Source organism: Pygoscelis adeliae, unplaced genomic scaffold (assembly GCF_000699105.1).
Source record: "Pygoscelis adeliae isolate BGI_AS28 unplaced genomic scaffold, ASM69910v1 Scaffold554, whole genome shotgun sequence".
In the NCBI taxonomy this organism is placed as follows: domain Eukaryota; kingdom Metazoa; phylum Chordata; class Aves; order Sphenisciformes; family Spheniscidae; genus Pygoscelis; species Pygoscelis adeliae.
In genome coordinates, this window is record NW_008824667.1 from 937,244 (window position 1) to 957,416 (window position 20,173).

The 20,173-nt window shown below is 49.5% G+C and overlaps 1 protein-coding gene across 1 annotated transcript; it reads right to left on the bottom strand.

Annotated features, from left to right (window-relative positions):
• Positions 1-7,952: 7,952 nt before the first annotated feature.
• DZIP1L (DAZ interacting zinc finger protein 1-like) lies at positions 7,953-19,486 on the bottom strand. Its single transcript, XM_009322909.1, has 12 exons — positions 19,025-19,486; positions 18,021-18,105; positions 17,027-17,151; positions 16,494-16,655; positions 16,075-16,261; positions 13,423-13,467; positions 12,826-12,962; positions 11,449-11,641; positions 10,868-11,062; positions 9,908-9,976; positions 8,936-9,075; positions 7,953-8,108 (listed from the first exon to the last, which is right to left on the bottom strand). Exons 1-12 carry the CDS (start codon positions 19,454-19,456, stop codon positions 7,953-7,955), a joined length of 1,926 nt encoding a protein of 641 aa, XP_009321184.1. The 5' UTR covers positions 19,457-19,486.
• Positions 19,487-20,173: the final 687 nt, after the last annotated feature.

Consider the following 20,173-nt stretch of genomic DNA (forward strand, 5'->3'; position numbering starts at 1 on the left):
TTCCTCCCTGGTGACTGTTTCTACTCAGACACACCTTTGCTTTGCTGGTTGTACTATGATGCTGATCTGTTGTGATATTTAATCTGATTTATGTTACTTAGACATTTGCTATAACCCGTGATACCACAGTGTATTTATTTCTTCTGATCTCTCCAGGGAATACGTATAATCCATTGTTATTCCTATGCTAGATATTTGCTGTAATAGCTGAAAACCTCTGTGTGCGACCAGTGTTCCTGCAGATGTCATCTTTAATGAAGCCAGATGAATTTCTCATTTAGAATTAATTAGAGTTACATTTGGAGCATAAATCCCAGGGAGCATTAGATACGTAACTCCATACTGACATCAGGACTTTCTTGTGTTAATTCTTCCTCCAGTGATGTGAAGATTAACTCCTTAGTGGGACATTGACTCTTCTAGCCAATCCACCAGAGAGGAAGTTTATTCAAAAGGGGTAGAAGGAAGAGACACAAGAGCTTACATGGGAGGGGAAAGCTGTGTGCCATTAGCAGGTCCTCCCACCTGGCTCCAGAGCACATCCTAGTGAAGCTCTAGGAAGTGCCTACGAGCAGAGTGAAGGGTACTGATGGATAATTTAAAGAGAGAGAGAGAAAAGGGGTCTGAAACCTCCAAAGTAGCCATTTTGATCGATATCTGCAATAGGTTTTAGCCCCACTTGTAATGATTGTAAGTTCTCTGCAGGACTTCACCAGCAAACTTGTTTTAGTGAAATGCTGATATTCCCTTGAGTGGTTTAATGTTCTGGAGGGATCAGAGGTAGAGCTGAACATTTCCCCAGAGTTGGACCTTTGGTAGGTCAAGCTACCAGTCTAGCTGGCATCTCCGGTGGTTTGTACAAATAGTGGGCGCAGGCTGTCTCACTGAACACCAGTGGTCCCAGTGAGCACAAACCAAAGTCACCAGCTCTCCATAACCATCAGTCATCCATAACCACCAGCTCTCCACCACCACATGGAGGTACATCTCCAGCAGAGGTCCAGGAGCTGGGGAGAGCTTGAACCTTGGGTAGTCAACGAGAGGAGGAAGGAATGCCTGGCAGGGTGTGGCACCAGGGGCTGATGGTTGGAGGAGATGACCACCATGCAGACAGGTGGGAAGAGCTTCCATCCAACAGAAGCTCTTGGTCCCACCTCAGGCTGGATGTTGGCCCCTGCTGCCACCTGGGGTAAATCGCTACCTCTGCTGGATGTCAGTGCTGACTCTCCCTTTCATGCTAGCGAAGGACTTCTTTTAAGGATCTGTTTTTAAAGGAGAACAGGTAAATCCTGTCCTATTTTAAAAATACCGATATTCTTTACAATGGATTTTTCCCCATCTCTCTGTATAGACTTAGCTTTGCTGCCTCTTTTTTGCATGCTGCTTTTATTTTTTTGCTTGTTTGTTGTGTTGTTTTTTTTTTTTACTTGAATATTAAAAAAGAAAAAGTCTTTAAGACCAAAATCACTGTTTTCACTTGTTCTCTCCTTGTCACAAACAGCAGCTACCAACTCAGCTAAACTCACCCCAGCTTTGGGTTCTGCAGCTTCTTGGGAGTAGTATGGACAAGTGTGTGTGGTTGAGGAAAAAAATAAAAGATGAGGCTGGTTTTTTTTCCTTTATAAGATATAGTTAGTTATATGCTGAGACAAAATATCAGAAAATCAGATGAATAAGCATCAGGGGACCCCCAATTCACTGATGCAATGAAATCGAGGTCCTTGCTGGGACCCTGGGCTTGCCAAGGAGTACAGTTCAGCAAAAGCGTGGGTCTTTTGGGGTTTGAGGCCACTTTGGTCAGGCCAGCATATGCCTGACTTTCAAGGTAGCAATTAAACACTTGCAAATACTTCATTGTTCTTAGGAGGGCAGAAAAATTGCTGGCATGTTCTCACTCCTGCCAGCCTCCACTGGAATAGGGCTGAAAAGCATGGGAATGTTTAATTTAGATAGGAAACACGTAAGTGGTGATTAGGTAAAGGTACACAAGGTAATGAAAAATACAGAAAAACACCCAGAAAAAACTGAAATACAACTTCCCGACTGCAGTAGAACAAAAAAAGGTGCACACAGAAAATCACAAGGAAGCACCTTTGAAAGTTACATTTTATTTTTATGCAACACAAATGCTCAGACAAACTCGCCAAGCCAGCTATCTCTCAGTTTCAGTTTGATGTGCGCAAGCATGTAGATGACAAGATTGCGGGCAGGAGCATTATAGAGAGCAGCAGAGAGCTGAGACAGAGCTGTATCTGGGAATTCCTGCCCTCAGTAGATTTCTAATCTTCCAACATCAGTTTTCATTTCCTTACCTTGGCTGAAAACTTGCCAGTATGGAAAATTTTAATGCAGTGAACTTTACTGAAAAAAATCAAATTCCAAAGCAGAGAATCATTTATTTATGAGCCTGTTTGCCGTGTAACAACACCTGATATTATGGCTGCTCCCCTCTTTTTCTGGCCATAATGGACCTTATCTCATGGCGGGCACCACTGCGAGTGGTGAGCATCATGCATCGAGGGAATGACAGCATGGGGAGAACCAGCGTCCGCAGCCACGGAGCTGCAGTTCCTGCCACAGAACGCACTTGGTGTTTCCCTGTCTTGGGACATGGACCCAAATAATCCCCTTCTGAGCTGAACTGATCTGTCTCCTTGAAAGCCCTACACCTGAAACCACCTGCTTAGGGAAAGCTGTTGGTCTTTGCTGAGAACAAAGTTCCCATTTCCAGGCTTTCCTCCGCAGCCTTGCTGGCTAAAAAAAATGAAGATACCCTAGTTATTTCTTGGACTTTAAGAAAAAAGCAAGATCCAAAAGCCCCTCCAGGATGACCCAACATTGTCTTGGTGGCAGCTCATTGTGTCCCAGTGCTGCTGTGCCCCAGTGCCCACATGCAAAGGACACAAAACCCCATGTCATGTCCACAGCCCGTGGTGTTAAGCACCAGCTGCATGGGGAGGAGGGACACCCAGTCCATATGCTGCCTGAGGAGCACCCTGGGGCCACCCACCCAAAACACAGCTTCTGCACCTCACGCTGTGCCTGGCTCCCCAGCGCTGCAGGGAGGCACTTTTCCTTAAAAGGTGTGAATTTAGGCTTTGAACCCAGCACTACGTGCAAAACTGAGCTGCTCGAAAGAGCAACACCCTGTTCTCAAGCCGGTCACCCTGCAGGCAGAAACTTGGGAGGGTACAGTGCTGTACCGAGGCACGCACAGCAAAGCCCTCACCATCCTGCTTTGCTGCCTGGCTGAAGTTTGGGAGGAGCAGTTAAATATTTGCTGGGCTAAACTGGGCTTGCGGGTTTGACCAATTGCACAGCAACAAGGAGGTTTGTGCCTCTAGAAGACTTTGGCTGAGTAAAGCCTGGAAATAGCTGGAGCCCAGATACTGCAGATTTCTTGGCCCCGTGAATAAATCCAGTGTTTCCTCCTGACATTGTTACTGGAGAGGGAGGGATGACTTCCCATCCCCCCCCCCCTTGCCCTTATTGACAATAAACTGCAGGGCAAGGGATGCATTTGGTAGCACTTGCAGAACCAAGGGAGATGAGTCATGGAAATTGTGATTGGTGATGTGTGTGTGCATGTGTGCCTGCAGTCAGAAATGGTTTTGTTTCCATAAATTTGATAGTTCTCTGAAAAATGCATATCCTGTTTCAGAGGAGCTAATTAAATACAGGCTTGTCTAATAAAGCGAACGCTGAAAAGGCTGTGTGTATTATCTGCCAGCAGAGCTCTATATAGGTTCTTTCTGAGCTTCTGCACCATTTATAAGTATATGAGGGCACGGCAGATTTGCATGGACTTTGACCAAGGGAAGCAAAGACCCATATCTGAAGCTACAAATTGGACTATGAGATAAGAACTGTCTTGAAATCTATATGCAATTAAAAGCCAAATCTTCCTTCCTATAGTGACAAGGTTATTGCTTTTATATAGCTGAACAGATATGAATGAGTCTACGGATTAATAGCACTAAGATTTATGACACTGTACTTGCCCCAAATATTATGGGAGAATAGCTTTCTGGGTGACATATTCCAGCTGAATAAATTTGATAGGATTTTTCTTTTCCTTTATTTTTTTCTACTTGGTATTATGTGGGAGAGTTGCGTTGCATTCGAAGATTGTTAGTGCTGTGGTTTGATTATCTACTAATTGTCCCACATATTTATGCTTTATATAAGTATGACCAATAAATGAAGTCCCATGATGACAAATGTCATTGAGAAAAACAAAACGCAAAACATATTATTTTAAAAAGCATGAGACTCCAATGGCATTAAACTCCTAGCAAGGGCCTGACCAACGGTTTCAATGTAGCTGTGCTGCTTTGCACCCATGGGAAGGGGGTCATGCCTATGCCCCATGGATGTCCTAAATAGTATGGCTCAGTTACAGTATCTGCAAGCTGGAAGCTGGTTGTGCAGGCATCAGCTGGGATAGTGTTTGTAAAACCAACCTCAGGTTTCTCTTCAACCCTTCAATTTGCATGGCACTGCAAAGGTACCTTTTTCAGAAGGAAACCCTGATTTGCGTGGTTTCTCCTTTATTAAATTGGCTAGTTCTTTATCTTGCTGGCTCTGAACTTGTTTTACTGTTTCCAAAGACTCCAGAAAGGACGAAGCCAAAGGAGTCACTTCTGGCAGGAGAAACGAGCTTTCAGCAATTGGTGAAGACCATGGAAAACCCTCCATGCCATGCTGAACTGAAGACAAGGTTGAAAAATTAGAGGAATATAAAAACCTGTGGGAATTTAAGGGGAGCAGTTTGGGTATGGGAGGGATGGGGTTACATGCCTGGGTGGGGGATGCAGATCAGGGCAGAGGGGTGAGGATTAGGCTGCTTGCACTGGAGGAAAGGTAAAACCATGCCCAGGAAAAAGCATGGGTACTGGACAGGACCTGCTTCTCCAAATCATGCCATGATGCTAGGGTTGCATTTTCCATCATTTAACAAAACTTCAGGGTTTTTTTTAGCTTTTCAGGAAAAGCCTGTGGGTGTTACGCAGCACGGACAGGCACGTGTGCTCCACCCCATGGAACGAGCCTGCTCCACCACCCAGTAGCAAGCAGCAGGCTGGTGGTGCACAATCACAGCATGCCAGTGGGTGGGATTTGACCCAAGGAGCAGGTGTGAAGGCTTGAGAGGGAAGGGATGTGGTGTCAGGCTCTGAGAGGTGCTGGCAGTGTGAAGGCAGGATGCCTGTGATTTGCACGGGCCATCTCCGCCTGCAGCAGCCTCCCCATTGCTTTCGCTGCTAACAAAGTCTTCTTGTCTCGTGGCGTTGCAGTGTTGCATCTTTACAGGGTGAGAGAAATTAATTTTGGAGGCAGCTCTTGTTCCGTTGTTGTTCTCCTGCGGGAGAAGCTGAATTTGTTTCCTTAATGCAATCACAAAGAAATCTTTGTGCGAAGGAAATATCAGGACACCTGTCTGCCTATTTAACCTCAGCTGCGAGCGAGAGTCCCCACTTGCACTTCTGACTTTCTTTTCCACTGTGTGCTTTCTGCTGACTTTGTTTTGTTTTGCTTTGTTTTGCATTCCCCTGGCTGCAGTGATCCGCCTACTCGGGGAGCATCCCTGCTTCTGTCTGCTGGTTTGGCATTATGCAGCAAGGCACGAGCACTCAGCAGTGCCAGTGGGCACAGGAGTCCCATGTGGCCCAATTTGGTGTCATCAAGAAAAGGACAGTACTCTAAAAAGGGGTACACGAGCAGTTGCTTTACCTGGGGAAGTAGCCCATAAAACAACAGGAAAAAAAATTTAGTAAAATTTCTTTTCTGGACAAGACACACTGATGGAGCTGATGTCATTGGAGTCACTTCTCCCCTTCCTCTTCCCTTCTCTTGTCTTCTCTGGAGACGGAGCCCATCACCTGGGATAACCCAAGGTGAATCTTCATGGCTCTTCTTCTATGCATATCATGCGTCCTCTGCCATATGGCTTGCTGCAGCTTGCAGCACACAGAGAACAACTTCCCATGGACCTTGTTGGCTCAAAATGTCCAGTCTGAAATAAAAATGCTTTGTCTGCATCGCTATTTATTTATTCGTTAGAGTATGACTGTCACTCTTCTCTCAGCACAAGGCTGCCAGGTATTTTTGGAGCTTCCCAAACTTGGGGGAAGTTTTTCCCCTACCTTTCTGGCACCATCTGGACTCAGTGCTGAGTGCATGAAGCTCACTGCAATGGCTCAAAAGCACCTCAGGCATGAAAACTGCTGGTAAAATGAATGGAAGAGTAATTCTTGCACTTGTCGGCAAGTGAATACATGCAGGAGCAGTAAAAGTAGCCGGACCTGGGGCTGGCAAGGTTTGGTCAGCAGCTGGTGGGACGAGTGTGATTTAGATTTTAGCTCTGGGCAGGGCACCTGCCTTGGCACCGAGCTTGCCATGTAGTCAAGGCGAAACAGCTTCTGCTTTCTGCCCTTTTCCTGCCTGTTTGCTCTTTTGGGCAGAAATTTATTTCCCCATTGGCTTTGGACCATGCGAGCACTGGAGCCCAGCCCAGGGCTGCTGTATGGCAGGCAGCGAGGGCAGAGGTGCATGAGCCAGGAGAGGTTTCCTATCACCCTTCTCACAGGAGCAAATGCTCACTGCTACCTGCAATTTTTAACAGGTAAAAAGATAGTTTCTTTTTCCCGATTACCAGTACCAGTGCTCTGAAGGGGATGAAAACATCCCTCCTTTATTTAATTGGTTAAAAGCAGTGTTCATTATCATCAACACTCGCCACAAAGAACAACAGCTGTTAAATTAAACATGAAGTAGCACATCTGGCAATAGCACTGTAAGCAATTAATAACACAAACCAGGTATCATTCTTATTTAAAACTGAAAGCTTAAAATGGAAAAATTCCTTTTCAAGGTATGTAGCTAGAGAGCTATGCCATATGGATGGGTATAAGCCCACAGGTGAATGTGCACATACTGGAGGACATGTGGATTTGCAAAATATGGAGGGTTTTCTGCATGTTTGTGGAGAGTTATCCAGAAGGCACTTTTGCTGTTCAATGAAGTTAAATTAATTCACCCTGTTCTGCTCAGCCCTGGTTGGGCTTCCTGCTCCCTAGCATTAAAATCCACATGCAAATGTTAGAAATAGGGAATGGCAGAAGTTTGAAGCAGCAGTGGAGTAGGTTGGAAAAGAGAAGAGATACTGAGAAGTGCCAGTTTTCCTGTTGCATTTTCCAAAATTTCATACTTTTAAGGGATCAAGATCATAAATGCAGTGCTACAAATGTGCAAAATACAGAGAGAATTAGGAAAATGAACTTAATTTACATGGATGAGCATTATCAGCAGTCAGGCTTATGTGGTCATGTTTACAGTGCAAAAAATCATCCTTTGGATTGGAGTTTCCACCAGTTCAAGAAAGGAAGGAGGAAGGAGACAGCCGCTGCAGCTTGTTACTTCATCTGAGTGCATTCAGTCCAGGTTCGTCCTAGAGCAGGAAAACGAGACCTTTTCCATCATCCTCGGGAGCACTGGCAAAGAAAGACGCAATGAGAAGGAAAGCTGCTTTTTCCCCTCCCTGACTCTGTTTTTCAGACTGCGTAAAGAATAAAAAAGCCACACACAAGTGCCAGGCTGTGTCCAGTGTGGAGAGTTGGCCCCAGCCTGTGGGGGCAAAGTCCAGGGAGAGCTGCTGGGGCTCCGAAAACTCATGGCACCATCGAGCACTGTGTTATAGCTCATGTGCATGAGTGAAGGGAGAGCAGAAATCTCTCCTTTTCAGACCATGCAGCATTTATCCTCCTTGGTACAATCCACAGCGGCTGGCCAGGGAGCACCCAACCCCCCCGTGCTGTCTGGGAGAGCCCAAATATTGGGGTCTTCCCAAAAAGAGGGGTGGCTGGAGTACAGGAGCAGCCCTAGGGAGGCTGCAGAGCAGCTGCTGCCCGTTTCTGGTCTTGTGGCACCATCCAGTGGCTGCTGGCAGAGGACTCTCACTTCCCTGTCACCACCATGTGTCCCCTTGCAGGACCTGTTCCCCAGGGCCCTGGGGACCGAGGTGGCCCCCTGAGGATCAGCAGCCACCTGGCTGGTGGCTCAGCCAGGTCCTCCAGGGAGGAGGTCTCCAGGTCACTGCTGTCACCTGCAAACTGGAGAGGAGCACAGAGAGGGTGAAGGGGAGCCAGGGCTCTGAGCAGGGCCAGACCCACCCCCCCTGACATTTGCACCCTGTGCTCCCCTACTACAAATCAACAGGGATTTCTTCTCCATCAGGTTGATGCAAAAATTAGCGCAAAGAGGGCCAAACATGGTTGCACCAGGACGCCACACAGGACACCCTTTCTCTACTTCCATGGCTTGCAAATTGCAAATTGTCCCATAAATCTTACACTTCACTTTTTTTTTTTTAAACTTTGTCAGATGAAGGCCCAGAATTTCATCGTCATTGCATAAGAACACAACAAATCTTCCCAGTATTTGTGCCGGGCCTTCCTTGGGTACAATCCTTTTCAATTTTTCTTCTGAAAAAGCAATTTGATTCCGACACTGCCACCACTTTAATTACATCAGCTCTCACCCATAAATTGAGGTTATGTTTAAGTCCCGTTTTAGTAATTTAATAATTTCTCCATTGCATCACTCCAATTATCTCTGGATTTGTTCCAGAGACCTTTTCTCAGTTCGATTCTCTGGCGCTTACTGTTTTGCTCCCAATTGCATGAATACTGATTATAATTTTTTTTTTTTTTTTCCCACCAAGGAGGGTGAACGGAAAAACATTAGGGGAAGGACAGACACCTGTAACTGGATGAAGGGGCCAAGGGCCAAGTCTCTGCTGCCGTAAGTTTTAACTCCCTGCACACAGACTATGCCCTGTGGCACTGCTGACGGGTATGAGCTGAAAAGAGGGTTTGACATGCCTTTTTTCCTGGAAATTATTTCAGAGAACATCCCTACGGTCATTTGCATGAAATACCTTGAGTTTCTTGGCGGGCTGGCTGTTTTTTGGCAATGCCGAGCTCAGGGCTGGGAAGAGTTTCACCCTGCTGGGTGGCTTCTGTGCCACTGCATCCAGGCATCTCTCCAAGAGCCTCACCATTGTGGATGTGGCTGTCCCTGTGCAGGACAGAGCAGACTAAACAGGGAGCCCCAAGGCACGGTGATGGCACAGCTCAGTGAGAAGGGAGGGACCACCAGCCGCCCCAGGGCAAGTTGGTTTCAAAGTAGCTTAAACTCACTAGCACTGTCTGGACCCATCCCAATGGAGCTGTTTCAGGAAGTAAATATTTTGTGCATAGGATAAAGCATGGGGGGGTTCCCTCCCCAGGCAAGCACTGGGTGGGTAATGCTCCCCTGCATGCAAAGATGCTGGAGGAAACTTCCATCTGCACACACAGCCTGGGCTAGTGGTGTGTGGCAGAGCACCGACAGCTCTTTTCTGGCCTGGGACACACCAAAGCCACAGGCAAAGAGCACCTGCTGCTGTCTGCAGTTAATGCATAGGCAGCAGGTGCCTCCCGCTGCCCCCCCCACCTCTCTGAGGGGCCCAGGAGCAGTCCCTACCTCATTTCCTGACACATGGTTCACATCAGGTTTTGCAGCATACAGCTGACTGTTAAAACAAGCTTTCCTCCTTGTGTTTGACAGCCCTTTCAGTCCTGTAGGGTTCCCTGCATCCTCTAGGCAGTCTGGTTTTCCTCTGAGCAAAGGAAGAGCCACAGGGTTTACTGAGCCCTAGGAAAATACTCTGGCAGGGTCAGGCACACACGTTGCAGATGGTTAAAGCCACCCGTGCCCCGTTGCCTGGCTAGTTATGGGGGATGGTGGGGTAAGACTTGTCCCATTTCAGCCCCAGGAAGAAGGTGACACGGCAGCACTGGTGGTGCTAACCAGGACTGTCCCCACCACCTCGCTGACCCACAGTGGTTGCTACAAGAACAGGCGGTACCTGAACCAGCCGTTTCCTCCAGCGAGTCCAGGTCCCACCCGTTGGAGTCAGTCTCATCCCCCAGCACCACTGTGGAGAGCGCTGGCTCTTGCTGAGAGCTGAGCCTCACAGGGGGATGGGGCAGGTTTCTTCCCTCCCAGCACCACTTCTGAACTGGTGCGCAGAGGGATGGATTGGGCATGGGGTTGCTCTGGAGTCCCCCTCCCCCACTCCTGCAGCAGATGCGGGGAAACCCTGCGATGCTCTGGGCTGTGATCTGACCCTGAGCAGGGCCACCCACGGAGAAGCTCTGCGTTTACCATGGATGTGGACAGATCCATCACACCCACTGACTGCAAACACTTTCCTGCTGGCCTCTCCAACAAATACTCACACCCATCCTTTGCCTTGCATTTGGATATTGCTTTGCTTGAGTTTAAAACCTAGATCTGGCTTTTTCTTGCTCCTGGAGCAAACAAGTAACTCCTTTTCCTCTCTTGCTCTTGGCCACAGATGAGCTCCTCTTCCTCTTTGCTGCCATCTCACAGCCTCTGTATGTTGCTTCTTCTCTGCATCGCCTGCACAGTTTCTCCAAGCTTTTATTTTACATCTTTACTACTTTTGCTCCAAAACCCCAAGAGAACTCCTTCATCCCCTTGCAGAGGTTCTGGGAGGGGAAGAAGGAGCCAAACACCAGTGGGAAATGCCCCGTGTTTGTCTCCAGCACCACATGGTGGGTACAGACCCTCAGGTCTGACTTTGCTGAGTTGTTGTGAGTTAGACCATATGGGCAGGGAGACCCCAGAAAACTCCTTTTCCAAACAAATTCCTCTGGGGTGCCACATCACTCACTCACCACTCGGCAGTTTCCAAAGGAGCTGGTGTTTGGGCAACACTCAGCATACTTGGTGCCAGGTTGTGGCTAAGGGTCCTGGGCACTGCCCACCTGCCTGGAGACCAAAAGGAGGTGATGGGACTCACCTCCACCGTGGGACAAGTCCTCGGTGGCTTTGGAGGTCCACAGGGTGCCCCAGGGAGTCCTCGGGGGGCTGTGGGTGGAGCGGGTTCTGCTCCGAGGAGCAGGCTGGAGGATTACTGAGGCTTCAGGCTCTACTGCAGCTGGTATCGCCATGGGCTGTGCCCCACGAATGGACCTGGGGCTCTTCGGGCTTTCAGCTGGAAGGCAATATTGAGAGCAAGGAGAATCACCACCCACCTCCTGCTAGTCCTGTGGGCTGCCCTTGGGAGAGCCACGCAGCCCACCCGACATGGGGTTGTGTAGAAAAAGGGGGAGAAAGGGATTTGCAAGCACTGCCAAACCTGTATTTCACTCTGCTGGGGCTTTTGTGGACAGCTAATGTTTTTTCCTGAGTATGTCAGGCCAACCCACATGAGGTCAATATGCAGAGAGCAATTGCAGAAACTTGCATCCCCCTAAATGCCCTTTCCTGCCCTTTCTCTGTCTTTGTCTCACTGGGTAAGGGAATGGCATCCCGTGGCCATTGATGGGTGGCCACAGGTCCCCATGGTTGGTATGTAGAGAGGACAGGAGGTCACTTCACCTGGGATGATGGAGAGCTGTCGAGGCAAAGTACTGCTGGGCTTCTTGCATCGCTTAACTTTCCCCATCACCGCTCGGACCAACTCATCCCTCAGGCAGAGGAGACCGGGAAATTTCTCAGCCTTCTGTTGCTGCTGAAGCCTGACCAGAGCCTGGAGCCTTTTGTAGGTCCAAGTGGAGATCCCCTTCGCAACCTAAAGCAGAGGGTGGCTGAGGAGCCCAACGCTGTCCTCCCACAGTGCTGAGTGGTGAAACAAGCCCTTGGCAGCACCACCCATATCTCAAGAGCATCCTGCAAGCTCCAAGCCCTGTCCAAACCCCAAGAAAGCTCTCACCAGCCCTGACACCCATTGTTTCCCCAGCACAATGTATCCCATACAAACAGCCCACAATGAGGCTTCAGTCATCATTTGCAAAGCCCTCACCTGATTTGGTAAATGACCACTGAAGAGTAAATATCAGCTATTTTGGGCAATTTTCTAGGCTACAGGGTAAGTGCGTGCAGCATTTTCTCTTAGGAGGTATTTACAACTCGAGCAGGTTTTGTGACCACGAATGACCACCTGGGCTTGTAGAGATGCAAAGTGATGAGAAGCGAAGGGTGAAGGGGGGTGTACGCCTGTGGGCCTGGCTTTGGGCACCTCTGCTTCTTGTGACACCACCTCAGTGTTCCTTAATAACATGCCAGGGGAAGGGGGGACATGCCAGGGCTCCAGCCTATGTGAAATGAACCTAGGAGTACTCCTTACATGCACCTCCAGAAAACAAATCACACGAGAAGCCATTCAGTGTGATTTCTCTTTGTGCCCTCGGGACCCGAAACAGAAACTCTGCCTTGCTCAGAAACACTGGTTGATGGAGCAACATGGGTCTGCAGCAGCCGTGCCCGCTGCCTGCCTGCTCACTGTCCTTGCACCAGCTCTGCAAGGTGCTAGGTGGTGGTGTTGCATTGCCGGGAGCTCAGGAAGACTTGTTGGAGGTACTATTTAATATGCTTGGCATGAAAAGGACTTGGACAGTGAAAGTCCCCTTGAAATCCCCATGACAGGGGCTGCTGTGCCCTCAAACACCCTCCTTTCCTAGAAGAGAGGGAGCCCTGGCTAATTTAGCATATAAAAGGCTGCTTGTGAGAAAGATTTGCTGGAGAGATACTAATAACCAACCTCAGGGATGGGATCACGGCTGTTTATTCCCTGTGCTACTGTGTGATTCTGCCTCCACCTTCCCATTTGCCTCTCAGGGTGTGATTGCTCCAGATGGGGATTTTTTTTTACTGCCTGTTTGTATTTCAGTTGTTCTCCCCCCCACAAAATCTTTGTGTCCCTGCACTGGCTCAGAGCTGGCATTGCAAATGCTAGCACTGAAAGGGCAGACTTACCCTCTTGACCCCCATGCTCTCCAGCTTTTCTTCCAGCACTTCCTCCAGGATGGGGCGAAACTGATTCAGGAGGTTTGGGTTTCTCCGTAGGGCTTCCAGCAGCCTCTGCTTCCCACCCAGGGCAGCTTGCTTTCTGTCTGGAGTAAAGGTGGGTGCTGGTACCAGCACGGTGACACATGGTCTGCGCCCTGGGCCAGTGAGTCCCTCCTCCTCTTTGGGGACATGGATCCCACCAGTCCCAGAGCAAGCAACTGGTTGCTCTCAGCAGACTACATCCCTCTACGAAGGGAAGATTCTTCCTCCTCTAATTTGATTAATTCCTGCCCACAACTTTTCCAAAATCCCACCCACAGCCCAGCAACTGCCTGGGACAGCTTTCCCGGGTGAAGCATTGGCAGCAGGGCTGGTCATGGTGCTGTTGTACTCTGCACAGCCAAGAGGGGACCAGCGAGGTCATCCCCTCTGTCCCCAGCCCACCACCTCATCACCGCCAGCTTTGCCCAGCACGCCCTCGTCCTCACCGCACAACACCCCAAGCCAAACACCAGCTTCATCCTGGTGCTCTTGGGACAGGGATGTGCCAACTCCAGTACCCACCTGATGACTCTTCATCAGGCACCACTTTGGTCACCTCCTGGGTCACTGCAGGGAAGAAAGGAGCCTGTGAGGGTCAAACAGGAGCCGAGGCCCCAGCGCAGAAGCAAGTGCTGATCATCACCTGGTTTTCCTATACGGAAAGTATGGACACACCTGTCCCCTTGGGGATCCAAGGCTGGCCCAGGTCTGGCACTAGCCCTTGGAGAACATCCCTGAGGGAAACCCCGGGGCACTCACCTGCCAAGGCCACCAGCTGGAGGATGTCAGTGGGCAAACAGCCCTCTGCTACCCCTCAGGGCTGGGGTCAACGAAGTACCCCTTGGGTATTTGCTAATAGCCATCCCCGTCTTATGGCCTTTTTTGTTTTCTGAGCAGCAGCACCTGGCCAGGTCTGCAGCTGCGCCACAGGCATTAGGGAGCTGAGAAGTCCCCATTTTCTTTCCCTGGCACTTGATTATAGAAAACCCAGAAGAAGAAGAAACCACAGCATGCCTCAGCTCCTTATTTTTATGCAAATAACCACTGGCATCATTTTGGAGGAGGCAAGGTTATCCGTTTGCTGTGAGTGCTTGATTGAAATCTCATTCCTTTGGGGTATGGCTACAATGCAAAACCCACCCAAGAGACAAGTTAGTTTTGTGCCAGTGACCAAAGCTGTGGTCTATGCTGTTGCAGCATATAGTCAAGGGACTGGAAGTTGTCCGCTCCACAGCCTCGTGTGAGAGAACATACAGCCAGCTCCCTGGAGAGGACTCCGTGGCACGCTTTTGTAGAGGGAGACAGAGAAGACATTGTGGTCTGAAGGGTTGTTAGCTATGAAAAAATTATCTAGACCCAAATGGATTCACTTTAAAAATGCAATCATTACCTTCAGGTTTGCTTGCAGAGAATAGCTTGATCTGTAAAGAAATAGACTGGGTATCATTCAAAGATCATTTCTTTGTCTATAATTTTGGGAATTTTTCCTCTCTCTGCAGAGTATTATTATTAAATGCATTCAAAAAAGGAGCAGAAAATAGCAAGAGTCTAAAGTGGGCACATACACTCCCCAAGAGCTATTTCCCTTAAGCAGACCGTACATGTAAGGGGTCAGCTTAGGGGCTTTCCCTTCCATAATATGATCACTGGCACATCCGATGCCGTCCTGTTATAGCCACGTGCTATTCATTGATCTGATAACAAGTAAAAGATGATCCAAATTGTAATGCAAAGTGTTGCTCTGGTGATCTGCATCCTGGTGGGCATGGTTCGTGCCAAAGATATTCATGTAATGCTTCATGTTTATTGAGTGCAAAAAAGAGCCAAATGTAACAAAGCATTACAGAATGGGCTTTAAAATAGGCTTAGTCTTAACTCAGCAAATATTTTAAGGCTGCTTAGAGTTAAACATCTGCTTAAACCCTCTTGATGAACCAAGACCACCTTTTTTTTTTATTTCACTTGCTGCTTTCTCCTGGGACTTCGTGACCTTGGGCTGCTCCCTGAGATGGGTGCTGAGGGCATCCATTTCCTGATGGACACGGTCCATAAAAGCCCGCTGGTCCTGGGATGAGATGGTATGGAGCATCTTGTTCTCTTTCTTCAATTGAAAGGGGCAAAAAAGGAACAAGAAGACTTCAACATGGTAAAAAATTGGTCTGGAGCCACCTCTTCCCTTCCCCAGAAAGCAAGGGCAGTTCTCTGGACTTTATTCATTATTGAGATGTCCTCCAAAGGGCAGATCTGGCCCTGCAGAAGATATATGGCTAGCTTCAAAGTCTGCTGGTGGCAAGCTTGTGTCTTCTCATCGGCCATGACAGAATACAGCTTTGGTCGCTGCATTTCCTTTATTCTTTCCCCTTGATAACATAATAACTATACTCTGTTGCCCTGGGCTTTGAAGTCCAGCCAAGGCTCATTTAAAGTGTGTAGCCCTGCTCTTTCCACCTACCACTTGCTGGGCTGATCTGCAGAGAGGGCATCCCTGGTTCTCCTGAAGAGACCTAACATCTCTGGGCTTTGAACCATAAAGAAAACAAGGCCTTTTCTGAGCGAGGTGCCTGGGAGCTGCCAAGGACATATGGCACCCACCTGGACCTTCTGTGCCCAGTTCTCCTTCTGTAGGTCCTCCAGCGCCTGCCTCTGCTCTGCCCTCTGCCAAATTTAACACACAGGCATTTCCCTCCTTGGGTTGCGGGTTGGGGGCTTCTTGTGGGCGTGGGCACCCGATCACATCCATGCTCATAGAAAATTCAGCTTCCCTTTGGGTCCCCGAAGGACGGTTGGCACCGTAACAGCAGTGCTGTTCCCAACTCACTCCATGCTCAGAGTAAGACTGCTTTACCATGCATGGTAAAGCATTCTTCAGATGTTTTTAGACATTGAGAAGGCAGTTGATGCATGGGTAAATAAATTTCTTCTGTTTATTTAAGTGCTTTTCCATACGGTGAGCTTCTGCAGTACTCCAGTGAAGATGGGTTTCCCTGCAGTAAGCAGGCTGACCACAGGGACTGTGACATGCCCCCTGCACCCTCCAGGTCCCATCTCTGGACTCAGACTGTCAGTGCTGTACACCAGCAGGAGCCCTACCTGAACCTGAGCTGAGATCAGACGCCCACAAAGCAGATGCACACATTGGTGCACGGATGTGGGTCCATCTCTATCCAAACGCACCTCCTGGGATGTGCAGTAAGGGTAAGGACACAGGTACCACATTGCCCACCTGCACGGCCATCCTCTCCTGCTTGCCTAGCAGCTCTGCCCAGCTTGGTGCCCGCCACCATGGCTTCTCGGTGTCATCGTCCTGCAGGGTCCCCAGGTTGGACTCCGCTGCCTCTCTGGCCTGAAGCTCCTGCAGTTTCTGCAGTGGGGAGAGGAAGGAGCTGTGTGTCCCACAGGAGGCTCCGCTTTTCTCCTGGGGAGCCCAACCTTGGCCAGCCACTGCTTCCGACCCCAAAATGCTTGTGTGCCCCAGGAGCAAAGAAATGAAGCCTCTTTGGGCTGTGAACCTGTGATGCCACCTGGACCAGGTGAAGCAGCAGGCTTGAACATCCCCTCACCTGCCTCGAGGAGCATGTGGAGTGCTTGCTTACCCCCTCCATGGCACTGCTCCTGCTGGCCACGTCCTTGAACACTGCAAGGAAGACATGCCTCAGGCCATCTATCTCTTCATGCAGCTTCATCCTCTCCTCCTCATTCCACCTTTCCAAATCTCTCCTGCCCTTCTCTTCTCGATGGTGAGCTCTCTCCGTTTCCTAAAGGGAGTGGAAAAATCAGGGCAGGAGACATCTTGGCTGCAGACCAGAAGCACCAAATGCTGGGGCTTCTAACCTGGCACCAGTGGGATGAGCACCAATGCTCTCATTACACCCGCTGCTGCTCACAGCCTGCTTACACACCATGGGGAGGTCAAGGCAGCACAGCCTCCTGGGCAGGCACACTTACACAGTCCTTATTTCCACATGACATTTCCCACAGGAATTTTCTGGCGCAAATTTTCCAAAGAAATAAACATGAGCCCCACCATAAAATATTTTTCAGCGCCTTTTTCACCTGTGCTTTCACCGTTTCATCACTTCTCCTACCCCCATTTTTTCCAAACAGGTGCAGTGCTCTTGCTCCATACCTGCTCCCTGCGCAGCTTTTCCGCTCCCCTCTCTGCTTCCAGCTGCTGTTGCATCTCCCGCAGTTTTGCCTTCAACTCCTCCACCTCATTCTCCATTTGCTCCACCTGCTTCATGTCCTGCCTCTCTGCAAAGCTCAGGGAAACAGAGGCACTGTGAGCAAGGGTGCAATCTGCTAGCTCCTACTGGGATTTTGCTTTGGTTGTGTGTGGGGGAATCCTACTAAGGTACTGAGCAAAACCGCTGCAGGGCTTCAGGGTGGAGAAGCAGGTAGCTGAGCTGCAGGAAAAACCATGACAACCGTGGCCATGTGGCCTCTGATTATTTTTGTTTATTTATTTTTTATTTCTGTAAACTTGGGAGAGATTAGCAGCTTGTGGAGCAACGTGGCTTTGCACTGGGCTTGCTCTCCCAAGCAGCCAAAGTGCCCTGCTTGGACATTTCAGGCTGCACTGGGGAAGGTGCCTCTGGAGCAAAGCTCAACCTGTTGCGTTGCATTGCATCAGCACTGGGCTGGGGTTTCAACCTGCCAGCAAACAGCAAAAGCAGGTTTTTTATTGCCAAGTTCAAGTGCTGGGTGCACATGAAGCTGTAATGAGGCTCTGTGGCTCTCACACAGCATGTTACACCTGCAGCTTTCAAAACAATTTTGCAAAGTCCCGCTCTAGCAAAACACTCTCCCAAACTCCCCAACATAGCTCCATCCCCATGGTCCTGTGGAATTGTTGGGTGGAGAAGATCCTTAGGGAAACTGAGGTGCAGAGATGAGTTTTAAATGCTCATGCAGTCTCATATTTGGCTGCATATCCCACCTGTGCTTGAGGGAAAGGCAGCAAGCAGAAAGCATTCAATATTCACAGAAATGCAGAAGAAAAAATAAGTTATAAGAAGTTGTCTTTAACCTCCTACGGTCACTTTCTGGTTTCCAGCATCCACATCCAATGGGGGAAAATCTGCCTGGGAAAGTGAAGGGAGAAATTGTCCCAGTGCGCTCACCCATCTCGGTGGCCTCTGTGTGCCAGCTCTGCAGGTGGGCTTGCAGGAAGGAGTTGTTCATGAAGGCTTTATCGCAGAGGTGGCACTGGAGAGGGGGGAAAAGTCAGCAGAGGGACTGGGATCTGCAGAAAGGGGCACTCCCCATGTCCCCTGCCTGGCAGACAAAGCTTTGCTGCTTTAAAGCAAAAGGGGAGACCGCAAGAGATGTGGCTGTCATGCTGGAGGTACATAGATGGAGGGTATTAGGAGTTTCTTCCGTCTGAAGCCAAAGAAAAAACCCTTTAGGGGTCAGGAGAAGGCAGAAGCCAAGATGGTGCAGGGATACTACTCGGGGGGGGGGGGGGGAAATGCTGCTTTCCCCAACAGAGCAGTGCAATAAGGTGGCCAAAGCAGCAGTGAGGTCCTGGTTATAACAGGGTCCTGGCTAAGGCTCTGGAGGAAGGGAGAGCTGCCCTTGTGGGGATGACTAGGCTGTATGAACCTAAATCACCTGGTTTGGGTGACTTTTATTCTCCAGGAATGAGTGAGTGGGCCGATTTGGTGATGGAGAAGTAGTAGACAAATAGGCACAGCCAGCAGGCTTCATGCTGAAAGCGTGTGAAAAGCTTGGTGGGGGGAAAAAGCAAAACCACCACGAAATCCAGGAGCATTCAGAAATCTTTCACTGGTCTGGAGGCTGTTTAAAGTCTCCCTGGCATGAAGGGACATCCCCAGGACACAGGGATCTCATGAGATCTCCCCGACCAGCCCTCTACAGACCCCCTCTCCCACACTCTGTGCAGCTCTGACTACCTGTAGTTAGCACAAAAAAAGGGAGCTTCCCTAGCAAGGACTTTGCAGTCTCCATGAAGGTGATGAACCAGTGCCAGGGAAAGCAGCAGGGCTGGCCAGCACCTTTTCTGGGGCCAAGGTGTAACTGCAGCAGGGCTACAAAGGCAGGATGCGGCAAAGAGCATCCTGCACAGGGTTGCGCTTTACACCCCTTACACCTTTCCACCACGCACCTTGCAGTAGGTGTTGGGGCCAGCTTGCAGGAGGAGCTGCTGTGTGGCAATCAGCTTCTTCCACCTTCTGCTCTCCTCCTTTGCCCCCCGGAGCTGCGCCGCCTGCTCTGCTGCCTGCTGCTGGGTGCAAGCCAGCTTGGCGTGGGCAGCTTGCAGGCGCTGTGCATGCATGGCCAGGCTGGTCCCCAGGCACTCCTGGCAATGCAGCAGGTACTCAATGCTCAGCTGGGCCATCCCGAGCACCTCCCCATCCAGGTTGCAGAAGGTCACGCCGGCAATGTGCTCCTGGAGCATGGCCACGTCCACCTCCTGGGCCACCTGCTCCACATCAATGGCGCTGAAGCGATGCCAGTCCACACCGACCTGGCGGGGCTGGAAGTGGAAGGGGGGGATGTCTACCGGGATGGTGAGTCCTGGGGATACCTCTGGCATCCCCGCAGCCCCAGGTACAGGCTGGGGCAGTGGGTGCAGGCTGGTGCAGTGGGTGGTAAATGTCTGCAGAAAAGGTCTGGAATGCAAAAGGGATGTGTTAGGGCCGACCCCACAGCCGTCCTCTGGCTCCACTGCAGCCCGCACCAGCCTGCACACACTGCAGGCATCGGGGAGCAGGTCAGAGCTTATCTTACATGGCAGAAAACAAGAACCCTTCCTTTTCCCTACCTATCCAGAACTCCTATCTACTGCTTTGCCAAATTCTGCAAAAAAAAAAAAAATCTGCCAGTTTGTTCACCACCTACTTTTGGTAAGGGAGACTTCTAAAAGTGTTGCATTGTAACTCTTTACAATAACCTGTTCTGAACGAACTCTCCTGAGTGTACCTGTTTTAGGGAAACAGAATTAGCCTGTTTTCAAACCATACATGGTAAACACTGGACACAATTTAATATCACAACACTGCTGCCTTCCATGGTGCCTTGCTCTGACCTAAACCCAGACCATTTCCAGAAGTGGTGTTTGCTTGTTTTCCTAGCTGTGTCCTAAACAATAATTAAACAATTGTATTTAAAATACATAGTTTTAAATCTGTGAAATAGACTTATATTGTCCTTAGTCTCTAGCTAGGGATTTGCTGCTGCCCCATGTTACAATTTCCCCTCTGCTACACCCACCTGCCACTTTAAAGATACTTCATTTTTTTAAAAAAGTGCT